The sequence below is a fragment of the Bicyclus anynana genome, chromosome 13 (assembly GCF_947172395.1).
Source record: "Bicyclus anynana chromosome 13, ilBicAnyn1.1, whole genome shotgun sequence".
In the NCBI taxonomy this organism is placed as follows: Eukaryota; Metazoa; Arthropoda; class Insecta; order Lepidoptera; family Nymphalidae; genus Bicyclus; species Bicyclus anynana.
In genome coordinates this window covers 8,567,872-8,582,799 of record NC_069095.1, presented here as the reverse complement: position 1 = coordinate 8,582,799, position 14,928 = coordinate 8,567,872, and the positions used below count along the sequence as shown (strand labels likewise).

Sequence of the window (14,928 nt, the reverse complement as noted above, 5' to 3'; positions counted from 1 at the left end):
AATATTTAGCTCAATATAGTCCGAACAAGTGTTATGAGACCTCATAGGCACTGCTACAACGAGGCAGTTATATCTGCATACACCTTAAATTCGTCAAATCCGGAACGTAGATGACAAGTATGAAACTTAAAATAACATGGACGCTAATCATTTGCGCAAATAAAAACATGTATACGGCATAATGGGTTAACTGTTTTAAAAGCAATTATACAGCTAATTGGTATTTGTCGATGCTGCTGGGCTGGTTGTATAACCGGCAAGTGTATGCGTGATATATCTGTTTGAACACTTGTTAGTTTACGCCTCCGCTAAAGAAAGTTTTTGATGACAGTAACATGAGCCTAAACTTTTACTATATTCGAAGTATTAGGTGAAGGACTATTAAAGCGGGTAGAAATTTTCAATATTAGCATTGGATATGATTTTTGACTTTCTGTCTGAATGTCCAGTGTATCGTTGGATTCCACAGATGCTATTGCTCGTTCTAATACAACATTCGTCGGTCTTTCTGTTATTTTATATTTAGTATCTATATTATATCTCTATTTACCTGTAAGTGGCTGGATACATCGTCCACGATCATTGTGTGCTTTTTATTTATAACATGTCCTGTATATTAGCTCTTCGAAAACAGTAGCTTAGAGTGACACAAGGTGCTATACGTGGTATAAAAAAAAACATGTGACTCTCGGGGGACTGTCGCGGTTAAGTTGCATAGCATTTTTTGTCAACTTATGCAATTATAATTATTTATTTATTTTATTTATGCAGTATTTTTTTTTCTTTAGAAAAGAATAAAAAACATAAAAATGTCTTCACGTTCAGCTGGAATCGATCTCTGAAGTTTTGGCCCTTAGTTTCACATCACTTGTCCAGTTGAGTTGGTATGTTAACCTCGAAATGTGTTAACTTGATGCACGGCTTGGGTGTTAGGTTTATTTTCGTTAGGAATTTCTTGATTCGCTCGCCGCGCTCAAAGTCCGCGATAAAAGCTAGGCAATCGCTTAAAATCTTACTGTAAGACGAGCACTACCACCGAGAAGGGTTTTAGTGTTAAGTCCCACATGACTCGTCTTATCCCCGAATAAGTCTATCTCACAAATAGATTAACCCCTCGAGAGAAAAAAAGTGTTTCAAATAAAATAACAATATATAGAATTATAGATATAGATACATACCAACGCGTAACTATAATAATAAAGCCAGCGAAAATATTTTAATATGAGACTTAAATGTGTGGATACTTAACAAAATTTAATTTGAAGAACTGTAAATCTATACTAATATTATAAAGCTGAAGAGTTTGGTTTGTTTGTTTGTTTGATTGAACGCGCTAGTCTCAGGAACTACTGGTCAGATTTGAAAAATTCTTTCAGTGTTAGATAGCCCATTTATCGAGGAAGGCTATTTTATCTCCGTATTCCTACGGGAACGAGAACCACGCGGGTGAAACCTTTGGCGTCAGCTAGTTATTTTATATATTAAAGTAAAGAAGTGTTGTGATATTTAAATATCGTCGAAAGTTGATCTAGGATGGTCTAGTAAGTACTAAGAAGAATACTTACCACAACAAAGTAAGCCAAGTGTCCGATATTGATATAAAACTCAGCGTGATTAATATTCACATACTTAATAACTTTACGCGGCAACACGGCTGTACAAACTTTACATCGAGACGTTATTTGCTCCGTGAATAATTGACTATGTGTTCGTGTATCAATAGTTAATGGACAATAATCATAAAGAGACGCCTTCTGGCGCCTTCGGTGACTGTGGTGAGTATTGAATCTATTGATACATAATACACGCTTTGGCAATGATATTTGGTTTTAATGTATCTTTGGTTTTATAGATATTTTTCATTAATGTCTGCCCTAATTGATCCGCTAGGTACAATGCTACTGAGAGAGGAGACCCATGACCATTGGCTCTATGTTCTTTTCTGTTTTTACCACAGTGTTATTGGTGTGTTCTATTTATTTTCTACGAGTGTTTACTTTTTTTGATACTATTTATTTATGACTTTGTGGTTTTGGTTTATGTCTTTATATTATGGTCCTTTTGTCATTTTCATAATATGAAATATTATTGTTTAAGGTTTAGATCCTCTCAGAGCGCAATTTATTCCTGTAAACGGTCAACTTCTATCAGCATCGTAACGGAACGCTAAATCTTCTATGAATAATTAAGACGTCATCTAGAATGCAAATTGTGTACAGTTTTTATTAAAAAAAAAGAATATTAGCCATTTTGTTTTCATACTTTAAACCTTCCTTTTCTTTAAAAAAAAACTGAGAGGAAAAGCTTGTGCTGAGAGTGAGTCCGACAAATAATAATCGAACCTAGATTTGAGTCCAGTTAAAACCGTTGGACTATTAGGACTGTTTTCAATTAGTTATTAATTTAACCTTAGTTTATAAATGACACGTACAAGTATTATGAAAATAAATTATTATGACATTAAAAATCGGTGTAGTGAGTATCTATTGATTTATAAATTAAATAGTAATCAAAAAGACCTAATAACGTAGCCGACGATAAAGTTTAATTATTTTAATTACTAATATTTACGATTAGATTAGGTATAGTGTTTAATGAATATTAAGCAGGCAAGCATATTCTTATATTCCGTCACGTAAAAAGAGCATTAGCGATCGACTTATAGTAAATTACATAGAATTTGCAGAATTTCACTCTCACATCTATCGAAAAATAATCTAGAAACAACATTTTTTCTTACAAATAGGTGTGCAACACTTTAGCGTAATTTGACATCGTATTCAATCTTTATTTAATTTTATTTTAGAGATGAAATTAACATTGCTACAACTATAACAGAACAGCAAAATACCGCTAAAGCTAGGTTATGTGTGTTACCCATACCTGTGTTTTGGGTCATCGTCAATTATTGAATTTTGTTGCCATGCTCGGCGTTGGGAAGTTTTATTTATCCCGTGCCTTGTAAACAGAAAAGAAACTTTCATCACTATCAACCCATATTCGGATCACTGCTGAGCTCGAGTCTCTTCTCAGAATGAGAATATAGGCCCAATAGGCTGGCTCAATGCGGATTGGCAGACTTCACACGCGCAGAGAATCAAGAAAATTCTCAGGTATGGTATTTCCTTCACCGTTTGAGACACGTGATATTTAATTTCTTAAAATTTTAGTTTTTAGTATCTGAAAATTACTATTGAATTAAATTACCCGCTCGCCAATTAAATCCAATGCTATAAGAAAGAAGCGTACAGGAATGATGTGGAGGATGTGAAATTAAAAAACTATAGGTACTTTTTAACTTAAAAAATGTTATGTTAAAATATTGTTGAATTATTAGTTGAAATACGTTCGTAGCCGTAGCAATGTCGTCAATGTTCTTTTTATTTGAAGCAAAGTATACTTAGCGTGTTTTCGAACCAACTTTCAAGAAAGTATTTGAACTCGGACCTAAGAATAAACAATAATACATTGCTCTTTACTTTTAGCTCCACCGCCTCGGTATCGACACACAAAAAGTAATTTATTTAAAACAAAACTGCGTTATCGGCTGGGTGAAGGATTTCTTGAGCGAAATAAAAAGGATTGAAGTACTCGTAGGTACGCATTGGCCCATTTTGATAAAGCCGACCATAGATTACGTCCACTCAACCGGTGCACTCAAAAGGTGCACGGACTTATTTTGTGACCGATGTTGAGAACTATGCCTTTGTTTGTTTTTCTTCCTTTGAATACCTTAAGATACTAAATAACGCACTCGATTGACCCGGATAACTCTGATTATTTTTATTTTATAAGTTTTTTTTGTAGGGACACTATTTTGTTTTTGGTTAATTTGTTTTTAAATAAGTGAAAACTTAGTAAGGTCACCGACAAAAGTCTCGCGTGCACACATCTCAAACGCACGCACACATAAAAAAAAGTTTAGCTTATAAGTTTATAATCAAGCGAGGTTTTTATCTCGTAGTCGTTGTCCGACCGCCGCGCAGTGCACACATGTCGTCAACAGCGCTGAAGCCTCATAAATGCGCGCGTGAAAATACCCAAGCGTGTATGAAAAGTAAAAAAAAAAATACACTAATAGGGGTGTATTAGTCAAAGAGGCGTCGAGCGTCAAAGGCGCCGTGCGAGCGTGAAGTGGTGTTCGCGTGCGTTTATTCGGGAAAATATGAAAGTGCTATGGAACGCTGTGTTTCCCTTCAGTTACGTTACGTTTTCTTAGTTTTTCTTATTTTTTTTTCAAGTGACTACAAAGCCCATTGTTCGAAATAACGCTTGTTGAAGCGTGTAAATATGGTATTTCGAGTGTTTTGCCATTGAATGCGTCGTGTGTTTGAATATTACATAAAAGTGGATTGTTCAGTTTTACTAAAGGAACAGCGGCTGTGTAACTCAGTTAGATGTATGTTCAACATAATATACAACGGGACAAAACATGACGGCAAAGTTCGGCTATGTAAGTGGATGTTGATTTTTTATATAATACTTTTTTTATATCGTCATGAAAATTTTCCTCGTTTCCGGCGCGTGTTATCGGTCGTTAATCTTTCCGGTTACTAACTTTCTGGTCATGAATGAAATGTGAATTTATAATTGCATTCAAGGTAATTTAATATCTTAATAACTTCAAATTGACACACTTAGTTCTAAAAAAAGAGGTCAGTTTAGATTTTTTGGTTTACCGTCCTTATATGTATTTTATATCTACCTAATTTAACTCTTTAGCCTGTAGTAGCACTTATTTTAGTTAAGTAGTTGGTTTAATTATCTTTTTTAGAAATTTACAAAGAAGATAATTTTAAGAATGTTTTAAAACAAATCTTAACCTTTTCGCTCCTTCCAATCAAAACGCCTATATTATACCAGTACTACTAATATATACGTATATGAGTATCTGAACAATTTTTTAATCTTAATGGTCCTACATTCAAAATTTGTTCATCTTTAGAAGCATTGATTAAGGCTATTGAGGTTTTTGTTTATTTAGTTTCTTTATATATGTTATAAGTATGTAACGGCATTAAGTACAATAATTTATTAAAAAGTGTTAATGTTACACTTATATATACCTCAACAATGGCTTAACCAATTTGGCTGAAAATTGGTGGGGAGCTTTGAAAAAGGAGACAGACGTAGGTTAGGTACTTAGGGTAGGGGTAGGGTATGAGTAGGGTAGGGAAGAAGTGGTCCGCTAGTATGCAATAGTTATGTAATATCTAAATTAAGAAATTGTATTATACTTGAACAAAGTCGTATTATCTCTAGAGTACTGCCACTCGTTTAAAGTATGTCTGCTAGATATTATGAATGGAATATTTTATACTAAACAAATATACACAAATGTGTGGTAGGTACATAACTAACTGACTGTAATAATAGTCAATATCTAGGCTGATTCCAATGAAATTTTGATAGTAGATAGTTAAATTTTGTGACATACTAAGAACGGCGATTTGGAAATTTGAACTTTAAGGGAAAAACGGGAGAGAGAACCTTATGACGAAAATCATTATAAAAAGTTATTTGGAAATTCGAACTTAAAGGAAAAAATGGGAGAGAATGAAAAAAGTCTCTTTTCTGAGAAATTATCAGGTCAAGAGTTGGAAAGTTGGTGTTACACCCTGTGTCTGGAGTTCCTGCATGGAGAGCACGTTAAAGCGTCCGTCGGTCCTGATCATTATCATTAACATCTGATAATGGTCATTAATGAATTTAACATTATCACCTTAAGCCCATCAACCCACAATGGAGCAGCATGGTGGGTCATCATTGATAACTTTAACTTTTCACAAGATTTTCTAATACATTGATAGGGAATGCTTTCAGGTTTGTTTCAGATTGTATATTGACTTCATTAATTTTCTTGTAGTAGTATTGAAAAACGTATAGAATTGTTTCTGACTACTATGCTTACCTATCTGCAAGATAATAGTAGTGTTGTATGGATTATACCTTAAGACCTGATAAAAAAATGTTTCTTAGAATTTATAACTGGAATGCTAAAAAAATAGAAGGAAAGTTTTAATAAAAAAAAACTGCAGAGTCAAAGGCCATGGGATATGATGTTTTTTCGCATACAAATCTTAGATTAAAGACAATTCACATACATTATTTTTTATTTACTTTTATCTTTTTTTTTAATATACAACGGACGCTGCACGTTCCCCTTATTTCCACTTATAATATATTTTAAATTTTAAATATGTTTTTAAATACGTTTTTCTTAAATATGTCGCTTTCGCTGAAGCGACAAGTTATCCTTTTCAATGTGACGTCACATCCTTACGCACATAATTCACGTCCGTACTACGTATCATTTTACCTGATCAATTTTCTTTTTTCTTACATACTGTGTTTCAGTACAAGCGTAGTGTAAGGTTAACATAATTTACATAAAATTAAATAAAATAACGCAAAAAAAGCAAAAAAAATGTTTCACCATGATAATTGTTAACGGTTAGGGTATAAATGAGTGTTTTCTTCGGAAACATACAGGATGTGAAACCCCACTATCGCATTACACTAACTGATACTGTGCGGTCGTCGCGAGGAAATACAGTATTGTATAGAATTAGAAATTGATACCTAAATGTTATTTTATATTGGAAGCCTTTCTTTAGCACCGATTTACCTACTTAAGTCAAACAAAGCTTTTCATTTGGTGGTTATTGTTTTTTAGGGTTCCGTTCGAATAAAAAAACAGAATGCATAAAGGATAAGGCGTGTCCGTCTTTCCTTTCGTCACAGTTTGGTCACATAATAAATAGCTGTAAGAACCTAATCTGAATTTTGATAACGCCCAAAAGTGTATTGGAGCGAAATGGAAAATTAACCGGAAGAATAATTATAGTGCATCCTTCGACTAATTAAAGTGCTTGCTTGGGTATCCTCTCCAACCAGTTGGAAAAAGTAGTACAATGGTTTATTGTTTGAAATTTTCAGCTATTGAACATTATATATTTTTTTTTATTTTACGTAGGATGTTTGTTATGTTTAATAGATTTCCATGATTTTCATAAACCTTGATGGCCTACGATTATAGAATATGAGTGGCATTACGTCGCCACGCATTACGGTTTGTCGCCAGGAGCTAAGTCAATATTCGACACCCGCGAAGTCGCAGGGCCGCCTGAAACCACGCGATACCGAGGTATCTACAGAGATTAGTGGAGAATTTAATCTCTGAAAGAGCAGTGGTCATTTCATATAAAATTTTAGTGATAAAGATTACTATTTTTAGATATCACATATTTTATTTTTAAATAAGCATGGTTGTAGATAAATATGTGTGTTTATCTGATATTACCGTCTGCAACAGGTATTTAATTTTTGTTAAGGAATGATAATACATTTTTCTATTTATGACCTTTCTGATGCGGAACAATTGATAACAGTAACCATGTGTTACCATCTCTTTCTTTATTTATTTCTCATTCTTTCTTGATAGACGGAGAGCTAGCGACAGCCAGACCTTCGTCATTTTATAAATGCTGAAAGTTTGTCAGCGCACGCTCCTACTATATATATGTACCGTAACCATCTATGGAGTTTGGACCGTGGTGGCATTAGAAGAGAAAGTTTCATGGATCCAGACCCTAAGCCACCCAAGTACAAAGTTTTTTTTTAATATTTTTACCGGCATAATATAAGAAATGATATCCCCATTCGCCAGAAACTTGGCTTTATGGCAATCCTTTGCTAAACACCCTTTAAGTTTCAAATAAAATAGTGTTTTGCGAAGAGTTGCCGCGAAACTAAGTTGCTGACTGGCGATACAATTTGCCGAGGAAAACATGAAAAAATTACACTTTATATTTAGACATTTTGAGGGTCTGGATTCTTAAAACCTGCTACCTCCCAAAGCTACCACGGTCCAAACAATTTTCAATTGGCTACCGTGCTTACCTACTTATGTTAGGAGCATGAGCTGACAAACTTTCAACTCTTATAAAATGACGAAGGTCTGGGGTTCACGTGCTCTTAGTCTATTAGGTAAGTCTCAGCATTTACTGTTTTTAGTGAAATATTTTGCTGTTACCCAGACTCAATATTTTGTATAACAGCTAAATGTTACCAATAATTTTCACGACTTTCACATCGTAGCATTTGTGACTGTGAAAATGGTAGGCGAGCTACACAGACGAAGTACATTGAAGCATGACTAGTTTTTAACAATATATAAATAAATAACAAATTCAAGCTACCTACAACGTAGCGAAACTGTGAACATAATAAAAATGTAGTATTAAAAATAAGGGCAACTTTGGGGTTTCTCTCAAATCCTCCTTATAATAAGTCGAATCTAGTTAATCTATTTAAAAGTCATTAAAATCTTGTGTCACTTTTATAAAGGCATTTAGGCATGTATGCATAATACTTTAATTTGTAGCTTGTATTCTATATTAATGATATAAAATTGAACATACATAGAACGTTCTACGGCTATCATTACAGTATAATTATTGTTGGCACGGATTAACATAAAACATTGAATGCTCTTCGCAATTACCCAGCTCTATTTTCTCTCGCAAATAAAGGGTTCTTGACTTCACAAACACAATGAAGTGGCTCCTTGCAGTCAATTTAAATATTTATACACCCGTTACGTATTAAATGAAGTGCTTATATCTGTTGTTGGGCGCACGGCTGCGAAACGACCAAGTTCGCTGTTCACACTCTTCTATTGAAGTATACCAATCAATACTGCGTAATGATAAACGTATACACTTGATGTCTAGTTTTATACATCATCGTTTCCCAACCTGTAGTCCGCGGATCCCCAGGGATCCGCGAGTATGTGTATGGGGATCCGCGATGTCATCTCTGGACCACACATAAATGCTAATGTCTCGTAATCGCAACGCTTACTGCACTGGTTGGAGATTACAACTTATTAGCATTAATTTAGTTGCAAAAAAGCAACACCAACGTTTACATTAATTTTTTTTCGTATCTTTCAAAATAAGTACCTATTTTGATCTGTAATAACTAAAATAAATACCTAATCAGATTTTTTTTTGCTGTTTATATTATTTAGGGAGTCCGTGAAAACTGTGCTTGATTTCTTAGGGGTCCGTGACTGAAAAAGGTTGGGAAACGCTGTTCTAGATGATTATGTATGTCTTCTAGTCCACGTAATATATACAATTGGTCTTATCACACAAAGCTTAATAGGTACGTTATAATTGATCAAGTGAACTTATTTAAAATTAGATCTTGGAATTAGAAACTATTCAGCTGAATATTTGTGTAAACTTGTATTTTGGCATTTTAAAAGTTGTCTCAAAACCTAAGTGTGCTGAGGGCAAATGTCACAAAAAAAAAAATAATTTTGCATATATCTCATTTCCTATAGGTTTTTTCGCTATTAGACGATATTTTAAAACTCATTCCGATTATGTGTGTTCAAAAATAAGTTATGGATATTATGTTGATGATTTTCTATACAAGATATATTTAATCTCGTGTAGAAAATCATCATTAGTTTATTTCGTGTTATAAATAAAAAATGGTAGAAAATATTTTTTTAATCTTTTTAAGATTATCACAGTCCATCCAAAAATTTGACAATTCAGAATGAGTTATCTCATATGTATACTTACTTGTAGTTTTCTTTAGGTAAGAATAAAATTCTGCGTACTAATACGTATATTATGTGTTACGTAACTTTTGAATACAGTAATTAGGAATTCGATACGAAGCAATTTTTATTGCCTTATTAGTATGCAGTTAAACTGTGCAGCACATAGAAGGTATTAAAAAAAGAGTATAATATTTTTAAAACATTCCGTACAGTTCATGCTTGCATATGCAAATTGACACATCATCCGCCTCTTTATCTCACTAAATCGCATAACTATGTACCTCATAAATATATCAATTTATGCCTCATTATATAACAGGATTGATACACAATGTTATTGTTCAAACACATGTATTTAAGCAGATGTAGTTCATACTCGCATTGGTAATGTCATCATTATCAACCCATATCTTCTCAGAATGAGAGGGGTTAGGCCAATAGTCAACCACCCTGGCCCAATGCGGATTGGCAGACTTCACACACGCAGAGAATTAAGAAAATTCTCTGGTTTTCTCACGATATTTTCCTTCACCGTTTGAGACACGTGATATTTAATTTCTTAAAATGCACACAACTGAAAAGTTGGAGGTGCATGCCCCGGACTGGATTTGAACCCACACCCTCCGTAATCATAAGGCAGAGGTCATATCCACAGGATTATCATAGCCCATTGGTAATATAATGAAGTATTTTTAAATGAAACCAAAAATTTAATTAAAAAACGTTTATTCATTAAGTAAAGTATTAAATAAAAGTTGCAAGGACAAGAAGGAAGGTAGGAGAAGTACTGTACTAGCTAAAAATAATCTAAAATACGCGAAATCCAAAATAATGGTTAAAACACAACTGACTTATCAAATTTAACACATATTATTCAGGTTAATCAACATACTTCTTGAAAAAGTTGAAATTTGTTAAAGATTTTGACAAATAATCGATAAAAATAATAGGATCTGTTCAGCAGTTTGTATATTTTTACTACTTTATTTATTATATATTATATATAGTTTATTTAAATTATCTTTAAACATATCTGCATAAATAACTTTTTAAATTTAAAGAATTAAATCTATTCTAACAAAGCAAATCATCTCTAATTTATTTGACAGCAACCAATGATTTCTCATTATCATGTTTAATGTAAATGAAATCCTTTTTATTGGTTAATAAATTCTAATCACCTTAAAAAGATTTATTGCGGTCGTAATAATTTAAATATAAATATTATTTTTATTGCACAACATATTTATCGATATTTTTTTCATAATTAAACCCTTTATTGACATTTTTGTATCCTTTAGCAATACACAGTCCCAAAGATTTTCAACCGACTTCAAAAAAAGGAGGTTCTCAACTCGATGCGTATGTTTTTTTAATGTTTGTGATATAACTTCGTTTTTGTGTAAAAAAGCGGTTGTCTGTAAAGTCAGTTTACTGACGACAGTTGAACGTGACAACGTCATAAGAAAATACTGTTTAATAATCTTCATAGACCAGAACATACTTTATTTCTTGTAAAAAAAGTTGGCAACCCTAGAGCGAGGGAACGACACATGACGTCTTCTTTTTTCGAGCGTGCAGCTGACTTTGTCGAATTCTAAGACGTTGTCACGTCAAAAGATTATATCATTAAATAACCTACAATTTGGGGTAAATCCGATTTTCAGACATACTTAGATAAGGAGATAAAATTACAATTTGATAGAGCTTTAAACATCCACTCAAATATATAAAGAACGAGTAGATTCACTTACAACACACCAATAATCTTACTCCCCAACTTTCTAAATTAAATACGCATTACAGCATTTACCCTTGCGCAAAGCCTGTAATAAAATTGCCTAGACGTAATCACAAACCTAACGAGGGTGAATTTAAAGGTTAAACCTACCCCCAGCGAGCATTTTTCTAAAAATTAAATATGTGTGAGCGATATTAAGCCTTAAAATGTACGGGAATAAAACAAATTAATATAAAATTGGCTTGCGGCATTTCTTGATTATTATCAGATGTTTTAGTGCCGCGGCTTAAAAGTACCTACTCGTGAAATACCATTCGTAATAAACGTATGTACCGTTCCGTTTCTGTTGAAAGTTTCATGATTTAAGTGAAGGCCATGTGACCTTTGGAAAATACCGCATTTTCCTATTTCATAAATTAATTCAACGCGGTAGTCTCGCAGGGCTGTATTTTAATACACCAGACTTTTTTATCCACTTTTACTTTAAATGAAAACTTTACTTTATAAGATAACTGTAAGGTATATCTGAATTAAAACGTTGCAATACGTAGAATCTTAATAAGAAATGAAAAAATCCTGGAGTGATTCAGGGAAACAATGAAAAAAGAAAACTTATTGCCTTTAGCCAATGTGTCTAAGATATTTTTTTTTATTTCCATTTTCCCTAACAAAATGCTATTATGACTCAATAAACACTTTGTCTTTCGTTACAGGTTACCACAGCTTGCCGTCTCTGCGAAGATATTGTGCCTCCTGATGGTAAGTCCTCATTTATATGGCAACATTTACACTTGTGTTGTGCCGCATACAAAATGTATGAAATCGATTCTGTTCTAATGCGTCACAACACGACACGTCAGACAAATATAAATCCGGCTTTAGTAAGCTTCACATCTTAGACTGCATCGTCACATAACATGAGATGAGAACGCAGTCCTTGAATAAAAAAAAAAGATAAATCACCGTTAGAAAAAAAACCTTATAGAATAATTGTTTTGACTACTTATATACTATATATGACTATGCTTAAGCTAAGCTATCGCGTTGCTATGTCCGATAGCTGATAGCACTTGTAGGCCTTGTAGGTATGTAGGTCTGCTATTTAGGACATCGAAAATCAGCTGATTAGAATTTCGTGTAAACAACTTGTGTAAATATTTGATACCAGTTGTTATGTGTACTTGAGTGGTAGGATTGTAGGACATAAAAAACTTCATTTTGTTAATATTTAAATATATTTAGGCACCTTTTATTAGTCTTTTTTAAAAAATACTATAACAATTTTCAAAATAACGTATATGATCTTTATCTGCGCCATTTGAGAAAGCTATAGTTTTAGGTATAACAAAGTGCTATGAAAATAATATGAATAGATGTAGTATCTTTTGAATTTAGAATGTAAATATGTCTGTACGTACAAACATACATATTAGGAGACAAATACAGAACCTCGTATTTTAAAGTCGGTTAAAAACAGATCCAGACAGTATCATTGAAGCATGAATGTCTATCGCAAGATCTTAATGAAACAATTTACGTAACAAGTAAAAAACTTCACTTAGCCGGTGTATAAAAGGATTAGTAATTTCAATTGCAGCTATCATTTTATTCGCATTAGCCAAGTTTAATAGGAAAACGTCTGACGCCTGGCCATCCGCTTTTACACATCATACGAATGAATATAGTGCAGCATTTACGCTTATTTGGTTTGGTAGTTTGTCTTCTTTTGGAAGTCCGTTTGGGTTAGCGAAAAAAGGGTACAGAAAAAGACAAAATAGTAAATAAGAAAAAATGTACAATTGATTGAACGTTCTATAAAGACCTAACCCTTAGTATACACTAAAGCGGTAGGTCTGTAATCTTACCACTACATAAAAAGCTAATCAGACTTTCTCGAATAAATTCCTATTGAGAACGTCTGCCGAAGGTAGAAGGTAGAAGGATATTTTGTCCTTTTTATGGAATATTCTTTACAGTTCCTGTATTTTAGAAGATAGGTTGATTAGGCTAAAAATCTTGTTAAAACCCCTTGACGTATAAAGATGAAATTTGGAAGGGTGATAGTTTATAGTTCGTAGACATCCACTAAGAACGGATTTTGCGACAGGGCCAGACTAAGGAGGTCTAGAGACAAACGAAGTCGCGGGCATCCGCTAGTTTACAATAAATCCATGAATAAAATAAGTGCTTTACTTGGTTACATTTAAATACAATAGATATTGCCTTGTATAATACGAACAACTCATTGAATTGATTGATAATAATATAATACTTAATTATCACTTCAATACTAACGATGATAAACTTTAAGATGTATCTGACGGAAACACCTTGACATACTGAACAAGGAAACATTGTGATCTCCAATTTCATAGAAATAATAATATATACATTTTGTAAATAACTTTATTAGAAGTAAAAAATCCTACAGTAATTTCCGTGAGATTAAAATCCAATTAATTCGAGTTTACAGCTTTTAAAATGTATGTTTCTGTTGTATATATATCAATGTCTTGATGTAATAAAAATATTGGCACCTTGAAAATTATATTTACATCAAATTATTAATGTTATCTTAAAAATTAAAAAAAAAAAATTATAACATTCACATTTATGCAATTTTAATATTTGTTATCAAATAGATATTACAATCTATTTGAAATTCCATTCCGTGAACAAAGTGACTTACAGTAATAACTATTTATTTAAGTTAGTGAAATTAAGTTATTGAACGTTATCTTAGTAAAATAATAATAAATTATAACTTTTGATGGAAGGAAAATTACTAATAATAAATTAATCACATAAGTACGCTCGATAGTAATCTTATGAAGTAGCAAACTGGTACTTTACTTCCAAAAAATGAATTAAATTTAGATAATAACATATTCAATTTCAAATTAATAACTACTGGTGCTGTTTCTCAACAGTTTTCCCTTGCCATGAATTTTGCCTTGTAAATGTCTATATTTTTTTTTAAATATTAATAATTTAAATAATAAATAAAAGTAAATGTTTCTCAGGTGTTTAAAAAATACAAGAATATTTCACAGCAGCACATTTATTTCGCGAATGCACCAGTTAACACGAAGCGCAAATAATATTATGGTAATGCATGGCCAGTACACATAATGTGTGTATTTTAGCGATCACCTATCATTAGCCGTGATTAGCTCTACGCCACGCTTGATGAAGAAATTTCCTATAAAAGCCCGTTCTTAAACCGAGGCCACATCAATGTATTTGCGAAGTTTGCGGCCTACATTCGACCATCCAGTTTGAGCAAGTAGAAAACAAAATATATTCTGTGCGTTATGTGTGATCTTATCTTTATAATTTTGTATACTGGAGTAACCATGCCAAGAATTCGATCGTAATTATTTTAAGTTTGAAGTTCAATGGGGTATTCTTTCTGGTTGAGTTGGTGATGGGACTTAACGGAATTCCCGGGGGTTATGGGTGGATAGGGGTGGCATGTGGCTGGTGGGGCCCGAATGCAGAAGATGAGAGGGTGGAATGACTCGCTATGTCTCCTATCGAATAGGATGTTCTGACCTGAATATATCAGTCGTGACCAACTGACTTTGACTATCTATCTAAATTAAAT

The 14,928-nt window shown here is 32.9% G+C and overlaps 1 protein-coding gene across 4 annotated transcripts in view; it reads left to right on the top strand.

Moving 5' to 3' along the window:
* The window catches only part of LOC112055598 (uncharacterized), a 154,084-nt gene that overhangs the window by 99,720 nt on the left and 39,436 nt on the right, over positions 1-14,928 (top strand). For 3 of the 4 annotated variants that reach the window (XM_052884970.1, XM_052884971.1, XM_052884969.1), the window contains exon 3: positions 12,035-12,080. In XM_052884970.1, the coding sequence (XP_052740930.1) occupies positions 12,035-12,080 (46 nt within the window). Of the gene's footprint in view, positions 1-3,961; positions 4,454-12,034; positions 12,081-14,928 lie in introns of those variants that run through there. The other variant, XM_024095780.2, reaches the window with a different exon arrangement.